This window comes from Miniopterus natalensis, chromosome 6, assembly GCF_054644295.1.
Source record: "Miniopterus natalensis isolate mMinNat1 chromosome 6, mMinNat1.hap1, whole genome shotgun sequence".
Taxonomy (NCBI): Eukaryota; Metazoa; Chordata; class Mammalia; order Chiroptera; family Miniopteridae; genus Miniopterus; species Miniopterus natalensis.
Window position 1 is genome coordinate 10,912,041 of NC_142086.1, and position 24,464 is coordinate 10,936,504.

A 24,464-nucleotide genomic window follows, 5' to 3' on the forward strand; every position below is an offset into this window, starting at 1 on the left:
TGCTTACAGAGCAAAGGCTCCCCCTCAGAATTTTTCCTGTGACAGCTCCAGACCAGGTGCCTGAGCTAGATTTTGAAGCTATAAAGAAGTTTCATTGTATCTTTAAAACCTTTTTAATGGATTTATTTGGACAAAGACGTAATCAACGCCTTTTCACGTTTTACGACGTGCAGGTGTTAAGTTGCTTTCGCACGTGGACAGGTTAGCCTGCGTTTCTTTACATGCAGTCATTGGAACGTCTTGGCATTCCCCGCAGGGAAAGTCTTCCGTGTGCACAAAACGGCAAATCCTAATGAAAACGGCTCAGTGCTTGTTTTCTGGAGGCTTTAGTAAAATATTTATAAACAACCACAAAATATTTGTACATCAAAACAGCATATTTACATCACGATTGCAATTTTAATCTTTTCCATCGTCTGTTGCCAGTGCCTTGCCCCTAACATTGACAGAAGGTGGACACAAGGCAATGGGTAATGGAAAACAAAGTCAATTTAATGAAAAATTCAGGTACATTAGCCATTTGTTGTTTCATAGTGGACAGTTTTCTCTTAATGTTCATTGTTATTTGTTGGCAAAATAAAAGTGCCTTAAGTTAAAAGTTTGTTTTGAGATCCATCAAAGAAATCAGTATCAGTTCATAATGCATTTACAAGTTGGGTTTTTTTTTGCATGTCCATGATAAATTTAATATTGTAAATGTATTCAAATTCATTTACATGCCTATGGCTGCCTTTGATTAAACTTCTTCCAAAAAATAAACCGTCCAGATGTTGAGTTTGTTCAAAAATTTTTATTTTATGTCAGATCACTTGCATATAAGTTGTTGCGAAATCACTCCCGAGGGCGTTTTTTGCCGTGCACCTGTACATCCCCGAGTCTGAGGTCTGAGGGTTCTGAATGACTAGGGTGCCTTGGGGGTGGAAAAGCCCAGTCCCACACGGCCTCCCTTTATCTGCCACTGACAGCAGGGAGTGGTCAGGCATCTCCCATGTGACTTCTGGCGTGGGGACTCCCAGGGCCACACAGTGGAGCCGAACAGCTGCCCCTGTCCTTGCGAGGATGTTCCTGGGGGGGCGCGTTGTGATTCGGGGAGGGTAGGCTACAACCACTACTGGGACAGTAACCAGAGCATGGCCAATGCTGTTTTGAGCCTTACAGATATAGTTTCCTCTGTCGTACGCTGTCGCTTCTTTGATGACTAAGGTGCCATTTTCATGCAGTATGTATTTTCCACTGATCTGAGGCCTGTCTAGTGTATGACCACTTGGTACCGTCCACTTGATGTTTGGCTTCGGGCTCCCATCGGACACACAGTGCAAGGCGAGGGAGTCCCCACTGATGCCGTAAACTGTCCCCAATGCATTAGTAAGAATAACTGGCTTCTGGCCAATTTCTAATACAATTAATTTCTCGATATAGCCGACTTTGTTCCTGGCCCCACACCGGTATTTTCCTGCATCTTCCCGAGTTGCTTTGTAAATCATAAAAGAACCATTGCTCGCTATCAGATACTGAGGATTTTGTGGTCCCTTCGGAAACCGGGTGCCATTTGGTAACATCCAGACTATTTCAGGTGGTGGGTTTCCATCGACAGAGCAGTTTAAAGCTGTGGACTTTCCAAGCTGGGCAACTACTTTTTCATTAAAGGGGTTTCTGAACGTCGGTCTTCTCAGCATTTCCAGGACCTCCAGCCGCACCACCAGCACACTCTCCCCGCCCGCGTTGCGCGCCACGCAGGTGAACTCGGCGGAGTCGGAGCGCCGCACGTTCCTGATCTCCAGGGTCCCGTTCCTGTGGACCGTGACCCTGCTCCCGTGGTAGGGCGCCGGGAGGAGGATGTTGTCCGGCATGATCCACGTGACGTGGGGGGGTGGCGTCCCTTCAGCTCTGCAATTGAAGTGCTTCTTGGAGTGCCTCACGGCGGTGGCTTGGATGACAGTTTTGTTTGTATACAGACCATTGATTACCGGGGGCCTGGGGACGACGTCCAGCTTGTACATTTTGGTGTCATCCCCACTGGGATTCCGGGCCACACACACGTACTCTCCAGAATCGAGCAGTTTGACGTCGGTGACGGACAAAGACCCGTTGGCATGAAACGTGTACCTATCTTTTGAGGATGAAATCATGTCACTGGAAGGCAGCAGCCAAAATACTTTAGGTTTGGGCTCCCCAACCACCTCACAGTCGAGGACAGCTGTGTCCCCAGCCCGCACCCTCGTGGTGGCCTTGAAACCCTGCCTGATCCGGGGGGCGGCGGTTATGACCGTGAGGTGGACTTTCATTTCATCCCTCCCTAGAGGGTTCTGGGCGGAGCACGTGTAATCCCCCTCCTCTGCGATCCCCACCTTGTTGAAGTACAAGGTGCCGTTGTCAAAGAGGGTGTACCGCCTGGAGCGCCGGCCGCCGCCGGCCTGCGGGGCGTGTACGGTCGTCCCGTCGGGCAGGCTCCAGGATATCTGCGGCGCCGGGGCGCCAGAAGCCTTGCAGTCCACTTGGAAATCTTTCCCGTGGAGCACTTGCGTTTTAAGATGCTGCTTGTGATCAATTTTGGCAGGTTTCAGTTTTAGGCTAACGTGCATCAGTATCAGGTCATCCCCTATTTTGTTTCTTGCCACACACACGTAGTCGCCACCGTCTTTTTCCGTTATTGATCCAATAAACAGGGACCCGTTTGGGTAGACGTGGATTCGGCTGCCCATCCTGAGGAGAGAAGAGACTGGTTTGAGGGTGAGGCTCTTGGAAGAGGGGGTGGGGGGAGCAGCTGTCTTACTGGCATCAGGTGCGCTTTATGGACATTTTTTTTTATTGTTGCAGTACAATTAAAAATCAGTACTAACTTACTGTCTTCTAAGCCACTTACTGAAAGATAAAATGATGTAACCGAACAGGTACAATTAGAAGTGCTTCTCAGATGGACTTCAAATGAATCTCCGTTACATGATGGATTTTTTAAACATTATAGTGGTGAGAAGAATGCTAGAAATGTTGGGGTCCCACACGCTTTCTTGACCCATTTCCTATGAAACGGTCATTCTGTAAGATGCCAGTAAAGAACTTCCATACTTGTTAGAAAAGACGCCAGATTAAACTTTTTAGGGAGATATTAGTAACAAAACATTTAGTTATTTTGTTAGACGATAAGCTCTCCTTTGTTATAAAGAGAGGCAGTGCCAGCGCCAGACTTGGTGGAAGCTCTGGAAGCGGCTGCGGGGCGACGCCTGGCGCGGGGCTGAGCTGGGACCGGATCCCCCAGCCCCTGCCCAGCCTGCAGTTCCCTCTGCGAGCCACCAGGTGGCAGGCCGTTCCTCTAGCACTAAACCGAGTTTTTCAGAAAGATCAGTGGAAATTGAGTTGGTACTAAAAGCGCGACTAAGAACACCCATAGGTGGACACCTTTTGTGTTTCTCTGCCGATTTTTTGGCAACATGAGCTAAGCAAGTAGGTGAACTGGCGAGAAAAGTGTGGACAATCGTGTCATAACTGCTAACCGGGTTAAACAGCCCCGTCCTTTCGTCTTCCCCACACGTACCCTGAGCAGCATGGAGAGGGTTACAGAACCTTGTGAAACATGCAGCTGGTCTTTGTAATGTTTTTTTCCAAGTATGGAAGAAACTTCTCTGGTATGTAAACCAAGGTAAAATCATAATGGATACATTTTATAAAGGGAATGGAAACTGCCAGGAACTCTGCATTTACTTTTAAATCTTTACGTAGTTCCCCACTATTCAGCTTAAAAAGCTGATATTCAGAGAGACTTCGTAACTGATTCGGCTCACAGGGCTGGCTCTCACCCTGTCTGTGCTCCCTGCGCGCCACACTGCCCCCTGCCGATTCTCAAACACGTGCACGTTAAAGTCGGTGTGCAGTGTGAAATTATGCTGTGCCTGGGTCCCACCCCTGGAGTTTCTGACTTAAATGGTGCAGAATGTGGCCTCGGCACTTGGATTCTTCGTTTTCCAAATGACTGGTGTGTGGCCAAGTCCCAGAGCCACTGCTCTAAACGTAGTTCTCAACGCATTTCCCTCGTCACCTGCAGCAGAATCGTGGGACCCGATTTAAGATGCATCCCCATGTGCCTTGGAATTCATTTAAATGCTTTAATTTCACAGATGAAAACTGGCATTCAACATGAGTAAATGCTTATAATCACTTGAAGGCAAAAAAGGGAAAGAAACATGCTGAAATTACAATATCAGATGCAAAAGCTAATAAAGCATTGAAAATACTTGATGCCGTAAATGGCCATATATATAGTAAACAAACATGTCGTTTCCAAAGCTTACATTTCATAACTCAGCATTTTTTCATTTTAACTCTAATTTCAATTAACTACATTTCACTTATTTAGAAAACTTGAAAATTAAACATTTACTTTTGAATTAACGATCACAAGTTAAATTCAACACCAACTTATTGGGTGACACTAGAAAAATCAATTCAGCTTCTCAGCTGGAATATAAATTCATATCTATTATGTTAAATTTGTCCTGCATGGTACTTTCTATTAATGAAAAGCAGGTATATAAAATATTCTCATCTTTTTGTCATATTATAGAAAATCATTGCATAGTCATGCAAACGACAAAAATCAGTAATCCTAAACTATAACTATTACTTTTCAAAGATGACTTAAACTACAGAAAACCAGATGACAATCCAAGTCAACAGCCCATCACAGAGCATGTTAGAGAAAGCGCATGCCTTCGAGAGCAGCTGAGGGATGACATTCCTGACCACATTCCACCCCGTGAAGGTCCTCATGCCCTGACTCAAAAAGTGTTTTGCAATTTTAGGACAGATGCAATTAAGTACAGATTATACTGAAATTTAAAATGTTTACCAGGAAACTTTGAAGAGTGAAATAATGGAGTCCATCTCTCCAGAACCTGGATTGAATTGAAAATTTCTCTTTTTTGATCAAGAGATTATGAATACATTTACACAGTCACCATTTTAAAACTATCACAACTGTGAAAACAAAAGAGATTTTTATTCTGTTTTTAGCTATATAAACTTAATAAGAAGTTGGCCTTCAGAGTTAGGCATGTAGGAAGCTTGATTATATACAACTTACATTATTTTATAAGGCTCAGGTCTCTTCAGAGAGAGCTGCGTTTCTGTGCAGTCTGGACTCTAAACCTGTCCTCTAAAACTCACTGCATCGTTTTCCATTTGAGAAGCGGGACAGCTAAGTAAGTAAGGTAACCTCAACACAAGGGCATGGCTTACCTGTGCCACTGGTCCACGACAGCCTTGGATGGTAGCCTCCAGATTATTTTGGGTTTGGGTTCACCAACGGCTGAGCAGTTCAGCAGTAATTTGTCCCCAAAATTCACCTCATTCCATGTCTGGGAGGCAAACTCTATCCTGGGGATGGTCTCTCGCTCCGCCATTGTAAGAATTACCACCCTTCTGTCGGAGCCAGTGGAGCTGGTGGCAATGCATTCGTAAGTGCCCCTGTCTGAAGAGGCTACGTTTCTTATGTACAGCGTCCCATTGGGAAATAAGAACAGGTTGGGAGCGACAGACTGTAATGGTCTCACTTCGGTGCCGTCAGAGAGAACCCAGCGAATGCTGGGCCGAGGAGTTCCTGTTGCCGTGCAGGGCAGTTTCAAACTTGCACCCCACGTCCCTGCAACAACCTGCCTCTTCTGCTCTAGAATGACCGGCGGGGCATCGATGACCTGCACTTTAACCAGCAGTGAATCCTGCCCGGCGGAGTTGCTGGCCATGCATTTGTAAAAGCCCCGGTCGTAAACGCTGACACTGTGGAGGACCAGCGTCCCGTCGGATGTCACCAGGGCCCGCCCATTCCCTTCGGGTGACTCTGAGAGCACTGTTAGGTTTGCGAGAGCCCAGGAAATGGTAGGCGCTGGCCTCCCTTCAGCTCTGCACGGAAGCTCCACGGTGCTTCCCGAGTGGGCTGTGATCTCCTTGGTATGTCGCTCCAGGATCCTGGGGGGATAGGAAATCACGGACAAGGTGACATGAAGGTGGGCTTTGCCCAATGGATTGGACGCCGAGCACAGGTACTGTCCGCGGTCCTGAATGTCCACCCTCCGAATGGACAGGGTGCCATTGGGGAGCACCTGGAACCGGCTGTTCTGTGTCCTTGCAGACAGATCAAGTCCTGACAGGAGAAAGAAGTGCACAGCCGTAGGTCATCAACATCTACACAGAAAACAGCCTGTTCAAGTGGCAGTCGCAAGGGGAAGGCTATCTTTTTGTCAGGCTACTGAGTACAAATACGTTTAAAATTAGGACACCTAGTCTTCCCGTTGCTAAAGTTATTCCCGGAACTTTTTAATCCCCATAGCTTTCATTTAAAGGCCCGATGGTTCGACAAAAATGACAATTACCTCTCTTTCAAATCATATTTTTTTGGATCTGCTTTAAAAGCATTTTGGGGGGAAAAGTTCCTAATTAACATGTTTTAAGACCTTCTAACGAGCAAGAAGGCCATGCGGCAAATGTCACGTGCCGATATTAGTAGTTTCTGTGCCTTGGGGAAACTGGGAACTGGTGTTGATTCTTCGGATGCGTAACAGCACGCTCTTTCCCTTGCTTCTAACTAAAGGAGACAAACTTTTAAATACCTGAGGAGCCCCTGGTCCAGCGGACGGCGGGCAGGGGGTTCCCAGCAGCGGCGCACGGGAGGAGGGCGCCCGCGCCCGCCGGGACCGCGAAGCTGGCCGCGCTCCCTCCCGCGATCCGGGGCCTTTCAAACACATCCCCGGGCAAAGGCTCGAGGGGAAGTTCAGAAGCTGTCGCTTTCGGCGCCGGCGTCCCACCAAGGCCACCCTGCTCTGCAGCGCCCTGTGCGTCCCGGCTTGAAGCCCGAGTGGGGTCCTCTGCCGGGCCTGGGGGAGGCGGGGTGCTCGCCCCTGGCCTTCTGCCCCTCGGGGCAGTTTCCGGGAAGGACTTCGGCCAAAAGTGGTTTTCCGACCAGAGAGGAGCGGATGGGGAATTCGGCGGGGTAAGCGTGGTCAGCGCGGGCACGGGGGAATGGGGGTCGGGGGGGGCCCGGGGGGCGGACCCGGCCTGCGGCGGGGCCGTGGGGGGCGCCGCGGCCTCGGCTGAGGGCTGCCCGCGGGCCCCGGGCCCTGGGGGCTCCGGCGGGGGCTCGGCGCGGGGCAGCGCCTGGGAAGCGGGGGCTGCCGCGTGGTCGCCGGAGGGAGAGACTGGCGCTGCCGGGGCACCGCTGCTGGGGCGCGGGGGGCCCCCGGGGCCCCCAAAGGCGGGGCTGCGGCCGGAGGGCCTGGCGGGCGGCCCGCTGGACCCAGTGCCCTCGGGAGCAGTCGTTCCTTCGGGCGGTTCCTCGGCGACACCTGTCCCACGAAGCGTTCCTGGGGCGCCGTCGCCTGCGCCTGAAACTCTGTTTTCTAGGCCGGGACCGGCGACCGCAGCAGCGCTGGGCCGGGCTGTCCCCGCCGCGGCCGGAACAGGAGCCCGCCCCGCGGGGCCTGGCGCGGGGTCCGAGCCGGGGCTGGGGGGGCCGGCTGGGCGCCGCCCGCTGCTTTGCCCCGTTTGGGGCCTGGGTCTGGCCGCTGGGGTTCCGCTGGTGACGGCGGGGGCAGGGGCAGGGGCAGGGGCCGCAGGAGTCGTCCCCGCGGCTGTCGGCACCGAGAGGAAGTCTGTCCTGCCTTCCCCGCCGGAGCCTCGAGGACGCGCCGGGTAAGCAGGCGGGAGGCGCGGGGGGGCGCTGCCGCGGGGGGCGGCGGGCGGGGGGGCGCTGCCGCGGGGGGCGGCGGGCGGGGGGTCGGGCGGGGGGGCGCTGCCGCGGGGGGCGGCGGGCGGGGGGGCGCTGCCGCGGGGGGCGGCGGCCAGGGGGTCGGGCGGGGGGGGCGCGGCCGCGGGGGGCGGCGGGCGGGGGGGCGCGCGGGGTCTGCGCCGCGCCTGCTGAGGGTGCCGTGGGGGGCGGCGGGGAGGCCGCCCCTGTGGGCGAAGCCGGGGGCGCCGGGGCCGTGCTCCCCCCCGAGCCCAGCCTCTCTGCTCGGAGGCGGCCGTGTCCCGAGGTCTGACGCCAGGCGGGCCTCCTTGAGGACCCTGTCGGAGCTCCAGCCGCAGGCGGAGGCGGCTCGGCGGTGGGGCCCCGACGGGGCGATATGGTCCCCGAGTCTGGTTCGGCCGCACCGGCGCCGGCTCCGCGAGCCCCCTCCACGGGGACGGGTGCGGGGGCCCGCGGCGCGGCCGTGCCAGGGGGAAGCACCTGGGCGCGCCCGGCCCCGAAACACTTCCCTGAGGGCGCCGCCGCCTCAGCATCTGCATGGGCCGTGCGGCCGGGCGGGGGCGGCGCACTGTAGGCCAGGGCCGTAGGCTCTGCGGCGGCGCCCGGGGCCGTGGCAGCGTCGGGGAGGGCGACGGGGGGAGACCTTGGAAGGGACACGGCGGCTGCCCCCGCGGCGGCGAGAGTGGGGAGCCGCTGCCCGGGCGAGCAGGCGGGGCGCTCGGGGCCCAGCGCCGGGCCGCCTCCTTCGGAAGCCGCGCGGGGCGGTGGCCTCGCCAGGCCATGTCTGTGCCGCGGGCGGACCACGCGGCCCCTTCCCCAAACTCTCCCCCGCCTGCCAAAGCGTCTGGACAGTGGGGTGCCGGTCGTGCCGTTTCTGGGAGCCTGTAACCGAGCGCGGGCGGCACTGTACAGGCCCGGAGGGAGCCTCCGGGCGCTGAGCCTCTGGGTCCTCTGAGAGTAGAAGCGGCCGCTTCTGGATTCGCTGCCTCCGGTTTCAGGCGTCTGCTGGCCACGGGGGGCACTCTCTGGTCCTAAGAGTGTACCGGCTTTGCTGTTCGCACTCCCAGGCCCCGGGGCCCCGATGCCTTCGATGGCCGCGCCCACCGCTGTCGGGGGCGCGCTTTGCAGACGCTCTCGACTCCCCGGGTCACTGGCGTCCTGCGGCGGAGCCGCCTCGGGGAGGGGAAAGGCGGGGGGGACGCTTCGGGTGGTCGTGTCTTGCATTTTGCTTGATGCGGTTGGGTTTATGCTCCCTGACATGGCTGCAGTTTTAACAGTAGGTAGTTTGAAATCTGTCGGTTTTTCAGGTGGTAGCGCGTGTGGACTGACCATCGGGGAGACTTCAGCACCAGCACTTACAGCCGTCTCAGGACCATCGGGTGCCCTCTGGGGCCCCGCAGGCCCCGTCCTGGCCGGAACACTGGGGACTTTAGTCGCCAGGACCATGAACTCCTCCTCCGGAGGGAGCCGGCCCGAAGCGTCTGCTTCCTCGCCGGGCACACTCGGGGGCTGGGTGGCCGGCGCAGGTGGCCCCGCTGCGGAAGTCTCCTGCTTCTGGGGCACAGCTTTCTTCTTAGCTTTCTCCAGAAGTGCCGCCCAGCGCCGCGGGTCGATTCTCCGCGCAGAGGGCGGGGGCTGCCTCCTGGGCCCCCGGAGAGGTCGGCCGGCTGCATTCCCACGCCGCGGGTGCCGTAACTCCCGGTGGCTGGGCGTCTTTCCTGTGCGCAAGGCCCGCTCCCCAGCCTCAGCCCCCGTCGGAGCGGCTGTCAGGGGCGGCACAGCTGGTGGGTCCCTCGGGTGCACGGTGGGATCGCGCTCACCAAGTCCAGATCCGTCCGATTCCACGTGGTGCTCCACTGAGCTTGGCCCTTTCGTCTGGACTGAAACTTGGTTAATCAAAACGTCCACCCCTGACGGGTTGGCTGCCACACAACGATAATGGCCCTGGTCTCCCTGGGTGACCCGCAATATTCGCAGCGTGCCGTTGAGAATCTGCTTCTCGCCTGAGGACTGGGAGAGCACAGTGTTTCCTGGGAGAACCCAGCTGACGGAGGCATCTGGGACCCCAGTGGAGCGGCACGGGAGGTCCAGCGCTTCACCAAGGAAGACGGTGTGATGAGCCCCGTTTTCCTGACGGGGCTCCACGTGGGGCTCTACCACGGTAACCCTATAGGCGAGAACATCTGCATCGGCGTCATTGGTGCTTATGCAGCCGTAAATGCCTGTGTCAGAGCTATCAGCCATCTGGAGCTCCAGTTTTCCACTCTTGTCTATTAGGATTCGTCCATCCTCGCTGACATAAGGGGCTCTCACTTTACTCCCATCAGCTAGAAGCCACTCCAAATGTGGGGCAGGGTCTCCTTGGCCTGGGCAGTCTAGGTCAATGGTCCCACCAACCAAAACAGTGCGTTCCAGCTTAGTATTGTTATCCCTGGGAATCAGGGTCCATTTGTGTCCCACCGGCCCCACCTCTGACCGTGATACAGTGACGTGAGCATCACTGGAGTACTGGACCTGTAACGTACTGAGTGTGGTGGCCGTTCTGTTTAGCTGCAAGGAAATTTGGTCTTGCATTAACCAAGGAGGATCTGCTCTGAGAGCAGCCTCTATGTTGGTAAAGATGTCTTCAGGCTTAGGAGCCACCTGTTTATATTGGTAGCAGAGTTGTGGTGTTTCAGTGAGCAAGTGGCTCCTTTCTAATATCAGAGGGGAGTCACTGTACAAAGCCAGAATTTGCCACACTGGCTGGATGTGGCTGTAATCTATGTTACACATCAGAAATGTAGAAAATGATGTATTTAGCCTGATGTAGTCATTGTCTTCGGTGAATGCAATGGATGATGTCCTTGAGGGCTTCTGGACACTGCAGACCACGTTAGCTTCATTTCCAGACTGGTCTGTCATATTCAAAATGAGGGACCCAAAGGGAGCCATGAAATTTTGGGGAGAGATGGACACAGAACTACTGTCTTCCAGAAAAGTCAGGCTCTTCAGTTTCAGAGATGGATCGATGGTTGGCTTGACACACAGGAAAGCTGCAGCCGGGACTGTAGCCAGGGGCTTGCCTTTGGAGGTCCTGGGGTTCATGCAGAGTGGACATTGCTGAGAATTGGAGGGACTTCTGTCTTTTTTGCATTTGATTATATCTAGGAAAAAGGACAACTGAATTATTACAAGCTGTGGACTCTTTATGAAGTAACATTCGAACATTTTGAAGAAATAGCTTCTACTAGAATTTGAAACAATTTGGAAATTTTAAAAATGTTTTTATTGATTTTAGAGAGAGAGGTAGGGAGACAGATAGAGAGATAGAAACATCAATGAGAGAGAGAGACATTGATGGGCTGCCTCCTGCACGCCCCCCACTGGGGACTGAGCCTGCAACCCGGGCATGTGCCCCAAGAGGGAATCAAACCGGTGACCTCTTGGTTCATGGGTCAACACACAACCACTGAGCCACAAGGGCTGGGCCGATTTGGAAATTTTAGTGTTTAACAGAAAGTTTTCTACTTTTTTTTGTCTTTGGGTTGATTTCTAAAAAACATATTATCTATATATTCTGTCATAATATTATATTCATAGGCACAAGGATTTGGCCTGTCTTGCACAAAGTGCCTCATATGTATGTGCTACTCAATGAATGTTACTTGAAGAGTTTTCTTATCCGGGGAAACTAATGGACATGCTTATGTTTGTTACTTTTTATTAATAGTAATTTGGTTCTATTTGCTCATTTTAATGTTTTGAGTCATAGAACTTCACTGTCCTTTAAAAGATAACCTGTTCGATAATTTATCATTTATAAGTCCTTGGATGTCATTAAAAACCTAAGTTACTTTCCATTATCCAAAAGAACAGTAATTGAATTACAAGGTATCTTGACCTGGCCTCGCTTAGCTATAATCAGAATGGAGAGAAACAGAGGGAAGCAGGCACTCGTGAAGCTGGCAGAACCCAGCAAGGGGAGGCGAGGCTTTGGTTCCAACGTGGAGGGTGACTGAGTGGGAAAGTGAAGGCAGACACAGTATGACTTTGGTAACTGGATGCAGAGACTCACTGAGGGAGGATCAGATTTAATGAGGGGGACCACTGTACCCAGCCAATGGGGCAGCCCTTTAAAGGCCTGACATCTTGGGGGAGTCCGAAGCCTGGAAGTCTGGGAACAGCCTAAGCCTTTCCAAATCACAGAAAGGGTTTTCCCATATCACATACCTGGCCACTTAAAAAGACCGCTCTGGGGAGCCTATTTAAACTGGCTGGTCACTGAAATACCTACCTGGTAAGAGATTTACTTTACACACATGCAGAGGGAGCGTCCATGCTGTTCCACGCAGCAGCTCGGTCTCATGCTCTGGACACCGCATTGAGAAGAAGGCCTATACTAGAAAGTCTCACTTGCCAGAGTGGCTGGACAGGGTCAGGTCACCTTCCACCTGTGCACAAGTCCCCTGAAAGGCTTGGGAAAGTCCCTCTGACCAAGGACGCAAACTCTTCAGTATATACTTTAGTGTGACAGTAATGCCACAGAGATCTGGCTGCTCAGCTTTCTTCAGCAAATTTTAGAGCCGAAGCCTAGGCAGAGTCGGTGGCTGTGAGCCTGGAAGCCTCTGAGCGTGAGTAAGGGGCTCTTCTCACTCCTCACTTACCGACCGGCTGCGACCTCCTATTGCTTTTCGGCACCTGGGCTCAGACCCTGCTAGAGCGGAGAACGTGGCAGACTTCTGGCTCACTTAAAACCTGTCACAGAATTAGGCGCACACCTTGCCATGCCCATTACTGCCAGCACCTGCACCACGGTTAGCAGGCCCCGGCCTCATGCAAATCTGATCATGTCACTTCCACTCCCTCTCACTCTAGGTCCCAGTCACACACAAGTGCTTTCCATTCCCCCTGCCACGCCCTCCCAGGCTCTGGCCTGTCGCTTCCACACGCGTGCTGACACCCGTCTTCCACCGCCGCCCAGCCACGAACGTCCTTCAGCACCTCCAGATGGGCTCCCTGCTTTGCAGTCTGGTACCTCCCGCTTCTCCCATCCTGTCCCCTCCACCACTGTTACAAGGACCTGTCCAGCTGTCTGTCTTCCCACAAGGCTGTACGCTCCGTGCGTGTTCGTCTGTGTGTCCCCAGGCCTGGCCAACGGGTGCTCAGGGAAGATGGAAGGAAGGCGGGAAGGAAGGGCGGTGGGCCTAATTCTGAGGCCGTGCTTTTTATAAACGGAGATAAGTCTTAGGACCGAAGGTGTTTCCCGCGGCCGCTGAGCAGCAGGCAGTGTCGAAGGGCTGCCGCCCGCTGGCTGCACACACGCAAGTACTCTCACATCCACTCGCAGGCTTTTCTCTACAACTGAGCTACACGTGCTGTTGGGACTGCATATATAAATTTGCTGCCTAAAATGCTTTTATTAAGATTACACTATACTTTGGCATTAAAACAAGAAGTTATTATACATGCAGAAAGGTATGGAAACAGAGCAAACAGCAGGATATAAGTTTAATATTTGTTACACAAATGTTTACTAGAGAAATGGCCGCAAATCTGTATTTTATAGAAAAGCAACCCCAGGAGCTGCTTGGACCCTAAGAATGAAGAACACAGATAAAGCTGTGTTGCACTGGACGGCCAAGGTCTGTGTAAAATAACTGCCCACCACACGCCAAGGCAGGCAGCTGAAGGCAGGAGGACTCAGATCTCTCGGAACAGATGAAAAAAATTTCAAAAGAGAAGTCGGCTTGACTGATTCGTGAGTGTTGTACGACTATCATCAAGGCATCTCAGTCAAAAGGAGGATACTTGCTCACTTAGACACAACTGAAAGATGTCAGCCCTAATGGGTTTGGCTAGTTATTATTTTATACATGTATTTATCGGTATATCACACACACACGCACAAAGAGTTTGGGGACATATTAAGACCCCATTGATGGGTAGCAGGCATTTGTATTCACCATCAAAATGGCTATTTAATTGATAAAAGCTTAGTTTAACAAAAATTATTGAGGAGCTACTATGTCCTAGGCACATTCTAGGGGCAAAGGATAGATAAAATAGACTTAGGAAAGGGAACAGACATTTAATACTAATAAATATAACAATGTCATTCAGGAGCGGAGCATGGGCACATGGAAACGGTGGAACGATTATTCTACAGCGATGGGTGTGTGCGGAGGAGCAGCCAAGCGTCCCAGGAAAGCTCAGAGCTCAGAAAGTTCTCTGGCTGGGAGCCCATCAGCACAAAAGGAAGGAAAGTGCTCTGGGCAGGGGGCAGCAGCTATGAGGTGGCTAACAGGTTGGGTGTGTCTGGGAGCTGGGAAGGAATGAAATGAGGCCACCGCCAGGCAAGGAGCACCTGGGAAGACCTGGCTGCAGGCCCAGAGCCCGGCTGTTCTCTAGGCCAGGGTCAGCAACTTCTGTGTAAAGGGCCAGATAGGAAAGATTTGGGGTTTTGTGGACCACAGGTCTCTGACCCAGGACTCGACTATACCACTGTGGCACTGAAGCAGCCACAGGTGACATGACCCTAAAGAGTTCCAGTAAAACTACCTGCAAACGCTTGTGAGGGCTGGATTCTGCAGTGGGCCACTCCTGGGCTCTAGTACATAAAATAACCGATTCTTACAGTGGTACGTTCTACCTGATGAAATGTTAGCTGCTAACAAATACATACTACCCTGATTTTATTGCCAGAGCATGTAATTAGCAAACTGGCAAGTAGGTCTGAGCCCCGTTTTCTCTCTGGGGGTACAGCCCCCCCCCCCCCCCCCCCCCGTGGGCGGCCTCTTCTTTCTCTCTTCTGTTCCCTGCTGCCCTTCTCCGGTGAGTTTTCTGTTTGCTCACCGCCCTCCCCCTCTCATCTAGATGCGACCACATGCTAATCCAGCCGCTCCTTCCCTCCTCGCCCCCACCTCTCCGTGGCACTGCTGGGCCGCTCAGTGCCTGCTGCCTTTCAAACGCCTGTGCAGGTGCATTCAGGGTGGTCGCCTCACAGGCCCACCCGTCGTCCCCCAGACGGGAACCACCCGAGCACGTCCTAGCGGGGCTCCTGGTCCACCTGCCCTCTCTGGTCCACCCGTCTGCTGCTCACAGGTCGCTGATCCCTAAGACGCATCTCAGTGGAAAACTGTTCAAAATCCTTCACTTTTTAAAGAAAGAGTACAAACATTTTAGCCCGCGATTCAGCGCTCCCCCCAATTGATTTCAAAACACTTTGCCAGTCTGTGCTGACCCTATGCCAGGCAAACTGGGCCATTCACTGCCCTCCTCATGAAACCTATCATCCCAAATACATTTTAGAAAAAGATCTGGGCTTCTGAGCCTCTGCTTTCGATTTCCTAGCTGTGTGAGCTGGGTGGTAAAGCAAATAATGGCAACACTTTATTTACTGGGTCCTTATTTTGTGCCACACATTGTGCTATGCACTTAGCGCGTGTTATTTTAATTATTCTTTCCAATTATTATTATTCCTATAGTGTAGGTGAGAAGACTGAGGCATAAAGGGTCTAAATGTCAAGCCCAAGATACCCAACTTTCCTCTGCCGTGTCCTCTGTAAACGGAGGGCTACTGTGGGGGTTGAACAGCACCCCGCGCACTGCCAGGCTCCGACTGCCGCGTCGCCCCCCCTCTTCCTCCCTCCCTCCCTGTCGGCGCATGTTTGAGGCCCCAGCCCAGTTCCTCCCCTTTGCAGTCAGGGCTGAGTAATCTGCATTGCCTTTGAGCTCCTATAGAACTAAATCTTCACTATAAGCATTTGATGTATTTCATTCATAGCCTGATTCTATGTGTTTAGCACATTTACCTAAAATATTTTAAACTCCTGGAAAGCAAGGATGGTGCCTGTTGGCTTAATACACCTCCCAATGTTCAGTTAATGTTTTTTGATTAACTTTTGACTAATATTAACTGACTACATACATACACACATGTAACACATATACATATATACATGATTATGTGTATATATATATATATATATTCATGTAATATATATACACACACACACACACACACACACACACATATATATATATGCAAATAATCTCCCAGCAGTAACTTTAAACCCTTCCCACCCTTCTCAAGCTTCCAGCCTTGACCCATTCCCGCCGGGCACCCCTCCCACCAGCTTGCGGAGGGAAAGCCAGCAGAGACAAACTTCCTGTCTTCCACCAGGCCTAGGAACTCACCTGCCTCTGCACCCACCTAGTCCCCCTTTTTCCTCCTACCTCCTAAGGGAACCCCTCCAGCTATGGCTGGATCTCTTGTCCCCCGTCTTCTCAGGGGACTTGCTCAGCTCAGGACCTGCTCCTTCTGCAGCTTTGTCACCTTCCCCTCAGCAATCTTCTCTCACCTGGAACATGCTCCAGTCCCTCTCCTGTGACTGCGCATATCCATCTGGCTGCCACCTTCCACCCTCACTTCAAGCCAAACCTCTCCTAAGAGCAGACTCCCCTTCCCCACCCCCACCCTACCCCCACCCCACCTCCTACCTCTCCCCACGTGGCAGTCCAGCTCCCCCTTTTGATGATGAAATCAAGGGGTTCCTTTCAGTCATCATCTTGTGGATTTAATTTAAATAATTATTTAGTCAGGTTTTAATAATTAATAGTGTAATTAGTTGTTTGCCTATTTTTCCTATAAGAATGCAAGCTCCACCAAGGCCGGGACCTTCATCTGTCTTGTCCATTTTTGGATCCCTGCGTTCTCTGCGGCCTCCGGTACCTAGGTTTACAATAACTGCTTATGGACTGAATGGCCCTTGCATTCTTCATGGTAAGTTCCACTTTCCCCATCAAAGGGCGTTTCGAACCCCAGCTGTCTGTCTGCTTATCTGTAGCCACTAGAAGTGTGCTTAGAGCAGAGACAGTGCCCTGGGTATGTCCATCGCCTAGCACAGAACCTTAAATACAGCTCCAAACAGCATCACTGCCTCACTGCCTGACAAACACAAGGAAGGGTGTGTGTGGCTCCTGGTGCCCGGGAGAGCAGCACACACATTTCTCATGTCTCAACTTTGCCGAAGGCCAGGAGTGGTGATTGGATAGCTGACCTTTGAAACAATGGACAATTAACTCAGGAAAGAATGAAGACAATTTGTTATTACTGGGTTATTTAGACTTTGTTTTTTCCACCTAAATTACCTTGGCCCCCTCACTTACTGCCAAAGCACAGGCAGGTTGCTTCTATTGCGTTAGGACAAAGAAATAAGTGGTGTAGATACCTGGCTTCTCCTGCATCCAGTCGGACAACCATTTTAAGTGACAGTCACAGGTCCAGGGGTTCCCGTGAAGATAAAGGCTTTCCAGGTCAGGCATGTAGGACACCATCTCTTGCGGGAGGGAGCTCAGGAAGTTATCAGACAAGTACAGGTACTTAATGAAAGATGTTTTAAATATCTGGAGGTAGCGCAGAGAGACAAATGTGTCTGGATGGAGCTTAGTGAGCCGATTTCCTTCCAAGTGCACCAGTCGGAGAAAGGTGAGTCCGTAAAAAGCCTCTGGGTTTATAAACTCAATATTGTTGTGGTCCATATGCAACCGTGTTAAGCTCCTGAGGCCATAAAAAGAATCCTTCTGAAGCTTTCGCACTTTGTTATAGCTCATTTTTAAGACCTAAGAAGAAAAAGAACATTTATTTTGTAAGAGGAATGATCATAAAACATATGCTGAAATTAATACGATGCAGCGGGTGGGCCTTGCTTGAATTCTAACTCAAACAGACTAATTGCAAATTAAAGATGACAATATCAGGGAAATTAGAACACTCACAAACATTTAATGACACTAAGAAACTGTTGCTGAAAGTTTAAGATAAAATCATAATATTGTGGTTATTTTTAAAAGATCCCTTAACTTTGAGATACGTGTTGAAGTATTTGCAGGTGAAACATTATGACCCTGTGGATTCGTTCCACACAATGCGCTGAAGTGGGAGAAGCAAGTGACTGACAGGGAAACGGCCCGGGTGGGGGGACCCCCGGAGTCCGGCGACGCGCCACTGAGGTTCATTATCTGCTGCTGCTTTTACAGAGGCGTGAAAGTTTCCATACTAAGGCTTTTTTTAAGTATCTTGCCATTTCATGTAAATTTAAGGTTTCTTGAAACTGAATTTTTCATGAGATATATTGATTTTAATTTGTTTTTCACATTTATCATGGTTTTATTGATACATGATTCACATGCCATAAAATTCACCTTTCTAAACAATTCAGTGGTTTCAGTATATTTACATTGTGTAACCATCTCCACTATCTAATTTTAGAAAATTTTCACCACCCCTAAGTAAAAACTGATTCCCATTGGAAGTCACTTTCCCTTCCTCCTTTGAGTGAACCTCCAATTTGCTTTGTTTTTATGGGTTTGCCTGGTCACAACATGTAAAGCAAATGGGACCCTACAATACGTGGTCTTCTGTGTCTCGCTTTTCTTCAATGAGCACAATGTTTTCAGGACCCACCCATGTTTAGCTTGTATCAGCCCTTCATTCCTTTTTATTGCCAAATAATATTTCATTGCATACATGTAACATATTCTGTTTACCCATTTATGAACATTTGGGGTGTTTTCTACTTTTTTGGCTATTAAGACTAATATGATTTTACTCAATTTTGAATTAAAATCATTTTTTACTAGTTCAGTAGTGTGTGGGCAGTCTTCAATTTATTCTCCAGTTACTAGTTAAACATACTTTCTCTCCAAACAAAGAAAAAACAGAGAAATGCTAGTAAAAATAATGGTTTCTCATAATTTTTCCTGATTTGACCCAATCTGCCATCTCTGTTGAGTGCCTTTCTGGGATGCCAAGTTCCCTAACAAGCAAAGGAAAACAAAATTGGCAACACAGAAGAGCTTTGCCCCCGTATTACCTGGGAGCCAAGTCTCAAACTCAACGGTCCTCAGTATCTATTCAGCACCCGGTGGAGAGTATCTTGTGCGGAGCATTTCATGAAGGACATGCACGCCTCCTAGCCCTCTGAACACACAGATTCCAAATAAAGCCCGATTAGGCCAAATACAGAATCCCAGGTCCAGACTGGCTTCTGTGGCTTTTCCAGAGCCCTTGCATGTGGCATTTTATCTTTTATAAAGACATTACTGATTTAATTTATTTTATAGCACTGTATTTTATCAGAAGCTTTGGGAGACAGATTTAAAAATCAGAGGTGTTTGTGCTTTTTCTGGACAGTTTTATTAATTTTTACTTATAAAAATTACTAAACGTCATGAATTGTGAGCTCATTAAAGTCTCACGTCCGACTTAACAGAGACACGCTGATCTTGCATGTCTACGTTGCACTGCACTCCCTCTGTTCTTGTCCTTAGATTTGCTCTGCCTTGCACTTTCTCACCTACTGGAGTGATCATTTTTACAATACTGGACCCATTCTTGGAAGTCTCCACAACTTGTTAAAGTTTTTGGAACAAGGCAGGGCACAAATAAATAAGTAAATAAAGTGAAACTAAAAACATATACTGCTATATAGAAGGCTAACTTCTAAGATAGCAATTCTCTTTCAGAACCAGATTCTGTTCCCAGATGAACAGGACTAGAAGTGGCCTTTTAGGATTACATTTGAAAGGGTTTGTAATCACTGGGTATTGATTTTTTTTTCCCTCCTAGCCTGAGGTATGAGAAAACTTGCATCGGAATTTCCTTATTATTCTAATTTCCACATATTGTTGCATTTAAAAAGAAACCAGTTCTTTGACATTCTGCCTCGATGTCTACTTCTAATTTACAGGATGTTGATTTTTGGATGCTGTAGGAACAGGCAGTTCTTGGAGGAACCTCTTACCTCTTTAACCTGCCCCTGCCCCACCAGGTCTCACCTGCAAGGCCTGCAAATCTGAGAAGGTCTTCGCCGGGATTGTGTGAATGCCATTGCTGTGCAACATCAGTAACTCCAGCTTACTCAGGCCAGCAAAATCCGCTTCTGTCAGTCGGACCAAGCTGTTGTACCTGAAATACAAATGGCATTCTAGGCATAAGCTAAGCCGGTCAACTCAAGTTCAAATGTCAAAGCAAGAGCCAGCGTGCGTGCACCCCCCACCCCCACACCCCGATGCCCCTCTTGCTTTACCTGTGCTCTAAGATAATCCAACGCTTGCAATATTATTGAAATTCATCAGATGCCACAGAAGGTCTGCCCCCCGCCAGCCCTCGCAGTCTCAGGTACAATCACCTCATTCACGTTCCCGGATCCTGCCACGTTCCTTCTCGGTTCAAACCTCTAGGTGTTCGCTGTTCCTTCAGGCTGGAATGCCAGGGCTCCACCCCCTCTCTTTGTGAACACTATTAAAACCCAGGCCATTCCTTTGCCACTGTGCCCCTCACTGTCCCAGGTGGAATTCATCATCATAAAGTAGTGGTTAAGAAACCTGGGCTCTGAAGCCAAATGGTGTGGCCATGATTATGAATATAGGCACTTGGTAGTATTAGGAGTGACCCTGAATGAAATCAGTAACCTTTCTGTGCCTCACTGTTCTCATTTATAAAATGCAAATAATAGAACCTATTGCAAAAGAGTTATGAAGATTAAATGAATGAATACCTGAAGAATGCTTAGCTCAATGCCAGGACAGTAAGCACACAATTAATGGTAGCCATTATCATCAGTAATTGTTCCAAAGTGCCTTTGCTATATTATGGTTCTTATTAAGTTGTACTGAATGTACCTCTGTCTTCTTCCTTTAATTATACTTCTAGCCCTGGCCGGTGTGGCTCAGTTGGTGGGACACTGTCCCATGCACCAAAAGATTGTCAGTTCGATTTCCGATCAGGGCAAATGCCCGGGTGGGGGCTCGATCCCTGGTAAGATGCATGCAGAAGGCAACTGATCAATGTTACCCTCTCACATCAATATTTCTCTCCCTCCCTCTCCTCTCTCTCTAAAAATCAATAAACTATTAAAAATAACAAAACAAACAAAAAAACTGTAGCTTCTAGGAGTAAGTCTATATTTTGTTCATCGAATCCCTGGCACCATCCATTGTGTTTGGCACATAGTAGGTACTCACTAATGTCGAATAAAATTTATATTAAGTTCAAATACACATATGTTCACACAGGTTTTTATGACTTTCAAAAATATAGTCACCTTTTGGTAGATTTAATGAGGTATGTATTTTAAAAAGCATTTTAAATAAGTCAGTTTGTATGGAAAAAAGCCCAAGGGCCTTCAGAAAGGATCTAGCCTGCTTTTCACGTGTCTTTTATTTATAGGAGGACACTCCTAGTTGTCCTGTTGTCTCTTACCAATATATCATAACCCTAATTCTTAACAAGGGCTATATTACTTTCCAGCACAAGTGGAGCCAGAATGAAGCTCTTCCACAGCCATGGGCCTCCCAACCTACCAAGAGTGACTTCAGGTTCCAGAACTTTCTCCTAGTAAAAGTTTACAAGTTAAATTATCTTATTGCCCTAACAAACTTCCGAAATGAGCTCATTTCGGATCTTAAGAGAAATATTATTGCAATTGTGGTTAATCTCCCAAAGTCACGAGTGTTCAGGCGACCACCCCTCTTTGAGAAGGGGACAGGGCGATGGCCTCCACGCACCCCAAATTGACACGTTCCACCTCGGGCGGGATGCTGTCGGGGATGGAGGTCAGGTACCGAAAGGTGCAGTGCACCTCCGTGGGCACATAGCAGGCACAGCGGCGAGGACAGGTGCTGTCCCCGGGGGTGGCCACCAGGCAGATCACAGCGACGGGGACCAGCGCGCAGGCGATTCCTCCACCTTTCACTTTCATTCTGCAAAAAACAACTGAGTCATAACTACGGTTTGAGCGAAGTCCCAGTACAAGCACACACGGTGACTCGGGTGGTCTCAGAGGCCTTCCTGAAGGGCCGAGTGGCCAATTCTGTTTACAACTGTTACAGTAAAACTCACGCTGCCCAAGGCCATAGTGTGTGCTGGCCACGCGGAGCTTTGTGATCACAGTCACTGCTGTGAGAATTCCTTCGTAGCTTTCACTTGGTCATCAATGCAGCCATCCCTATTACTTAGGAGTTCATCAAAAGGAGAAAATTAAGACAATAAAGATATTGTGACAACTGAAGTACATAATGCTTATTCTCCTGTTTCTACGTTAGTTCTTTCAGGCAAACTTTAAAAACGGGTCATAAAACTAATACATGTGCATGACAGGAAATTTGGAAGTGGTAAAGAAGTAGAAAAATTAAAATTACTTATACTCCCACCACCCAAATATTATCATTAACATTTTGCTGTATCCCCTCCAGCCTTTTCTATCTGTTGTATGTTCCTGTGTATGTGTGTGTATTAAACTAAATTCTGTAACACTTTTTATCATTAAATGTATAATACAGGGTGAGGCAAAGTAGGTTAACCGTTGTGAGTAGGTGAAACAGAGTTTATTCTTGTATAATTATTTATTAATAATTGTATCATTTTCCACATGAATAACTGTAACCTACTTTTCCCCTCCTTGTATTGTGCTTTCATTTTATTACGCCTTCTTCAAGAACATTTTTATGAGCTGTAATAATCCAGTGGAAGGGTGAATAAATCTCTTTCTAATGTGTCCTTGAACTGTGCCAAAAAAGGCATGTTGCACATTTCACTGCCAAATAGTGACCGTGAGCAGCAGCGGATGCCCCGGGCGCCCGCCTGGCAGTGCCCTGCAGCGGGCACGGGGAGGCTGCCGGCTCCGCTCAGCTTAGGACGCCCCCGCCCTCTGCCTGGTCCCTTCGCCCCCGCGAGCCCCGGGGCAGGGGCAGAGCCGGGGAGGAAAAGGCTCAGCTCGTTGGAAGATGTTATCCGTAACCCACATGGGGCCGGGCCAGGCACCCAAACCTTCTTTTCCCCTGAAATTCACAACATGCCGGGCTGCCATAAACTCATGATTACGCTTTTCTAAGAAACGTGACCTTCCTCATTTAAAATCTCAGCGTCCCTCGGAGAGAATGGTTTCTTTGGGACTCTACCAGCCAAACTAGGCTAGAAACAGCCGGCGCCGGATGACTTTACCTTCCGCGGAGAGCGAGGCAACGGAACCGGAGAACGCGGCCCAGGTGAAGTCGGCGCGGGGCTGGCCACAGGGCCACCCGGTCACCGCGACGCCGGCCGCGATCACTGGCAGCCCCTGGGAGGCGGCGGCGTCTCCCTCCTTCCCCAGGTGAGCAGAGGCCCCGCGGGGGCGGGGAGCCCTCGGCCGGACCCCGCGCGCTCCGGGGCGGGGCCGAGCGCGGGTCCTGGGGCCGCTGCGGCGGCGGGAGCGACGCGGGACAGACGGTACCTGAGCTGCTCCGGGTCCTCTCCCGCCGCAGGCACCGGCAGGGAACCTCCCGGGAGATCCTGGCTCAGGCACCGGCAGGGAACCTCCCGGGACAGGGAGACCGGGACGCGAAGCCGAGCAGGTCCGCGCGGGAGCCGCTCCGGAGACCGCGGGCGGACCGGGCGGTCCCCGCTGCGCTCCCGCCGCCCCGCCCACCCCAGGTCCCGGGCGCCCCGCAACGCCGCCGACCTGCGGCGGGTCTCCGCCCACTGAGGCGCCTCTGCTCAGAGCGTCTTCTGCCCGCGCCAGTCCCTGGAAAAGTGCCTGCGCCCGCTTTTCCCGAACCCCCTGCCTCTCGGGCGCTGCCTCCCGCCCGCCGCCCCGCAGGCGCTCACCTGGCTCCGCGCTCGGCTCGGGCGGTGCGCTCCCCGCAGGTCCGCGGTCGCGGGTGGGCTGCGGGGACCCTGCAGCGGAGGGAGAGGGGGCGGGGCGGGGCGGGTGACGCTGGCTGGCGCGGGGGGGGGGGGGGGGGGGTAAGGGTTTGCTTTCATCACCAAGCGCTGCCCTGGTTCTGAGGCTCCCCAAGTTCTTTTTGTTCAATTGAATTTACTGGGGTGACATCGGTTAATAAAATTATAAAGGTTCCAAGGGTACAATTCTATATCATCATCTGTACAGTGTATTGTGTGTTCACCACCCAAAGTCAAGTCTCTTTCAGTCACGTTTATCCCCCCTTTCCCCCTTCCCCCTGCCCCCCCTTTCCCTCCCGCGATCACCAAACTGTGGATACAAGTATTGTTTTTGTTTTTGCTTAATCCCTTCACCTTTTCCACCCAGCCCCCCAAACCCCTTCCCTTTGACAGCTGTTCTCCGTATCTAGGAGTCTGTTTCTATTTTGTTAGTTTATTTGGTTCATTAGATTTCATGTGTAAGTGACATTATATGGTCCTTGCCTTTCTCTGACTGGCGGGCTTCACTTAGCAGGATGCTCTCCCGGTCCCTCCAGGCGCTGCAAAAGGGCAGATTTTTTTTTTTTACAGCTGGGCACTTGGGCTGCTTCCAGTTCTTGGCTATTGTAATAACGCCGCAATGAACATAGGGGTGCATAGTTTCTTTCAAATTAGTGTCCTGACTTTCTTCGGATATATTCCCAGAAGTGGAATCACTGGGTCATAAGGCAGTTTCATTTCTAACTTTCTGAGGAGCCTCCGTCCTGCTTTCCCCAGGGGCTGCCCGGGGCTGCGTTCCCACCAGCAGTGCACCAGGTTCCCTTCTCCACACCCTCCGGGCACTTGTTTGCGGACTTGTTGATGGAGCCATTGGACAGGTGGGAGGTGCTATCTCTCTGTGGTTTTAATTTGCATCTCCGATGATTAGTGACATTCAGCGTCTTTTCATATTCTCTTGGCCATCTGTGTGTCCTCTTTGGGGAAGTGTCTATTCAAGTCCTTTGGCCATTTTTTAGTTGTGTTGTTTGTTTCCTTTGCTGTTGAGTTTTA

The 24,464-nt window shown here is 50.8% G+C and overlaps 1 protein-coding gene across 1 annotated transcript; it reads right to left on the reverse strand.

Moving 5' to 3' along the window:
* Positions 1–310: 310 nt before the first annotated feature.
* Positions 311–21,990, reverse strand: IGSF10 (immunoglobulin superfamily member 10). The gene is made up of 7 exons (XM_087818515.1): positions 21,284–21,990; positions 19,553–19,682; positions 16,945–17,335; positions 7,900–10,878; positions 6,600–7,616; positions 5,233–6,163; positions 311–2,703 (listed from the first exon to the last, which is right to left on the reverse strand). The coding sequence occupies exons 1-7, from the start codon at positions 21,475–21,477 to the stop codon at positions 801–803; spliced, it is 7,545 nt and encodes a 2,514-aa protein (XP_087674641.1). The 5' UTR covers positions 21,478–21,990; the 3' UTR covers positions 311–800.
* Positions 21,991–24,464: the final 2,474 nt, after the last annotated feature.

Coding starts and splice junctions, on each gene's coding strand:
- IGSF10 (XM_087818515.1), bottom strand. CDS start 21,477: ATGAAAGTGAAAGGTGGAGGAATCGCCTGCGCGCTGGTCCCCGTCGCT. Junction 7,617..7,899: donor CCCCACGGCACCCTCAGCAG/GCGCGGCGCAGA, acceptor CGGTGCCGACAG/CCGCGGGGACGACTCCTGCG. Junction 6,164..6,599: donor CTGGACCAGGGGCTCCTCAG/GTATTTAAAAGT, acceptor GATGTTGATGAC/CTACGGCTGTGCACTTCTTT.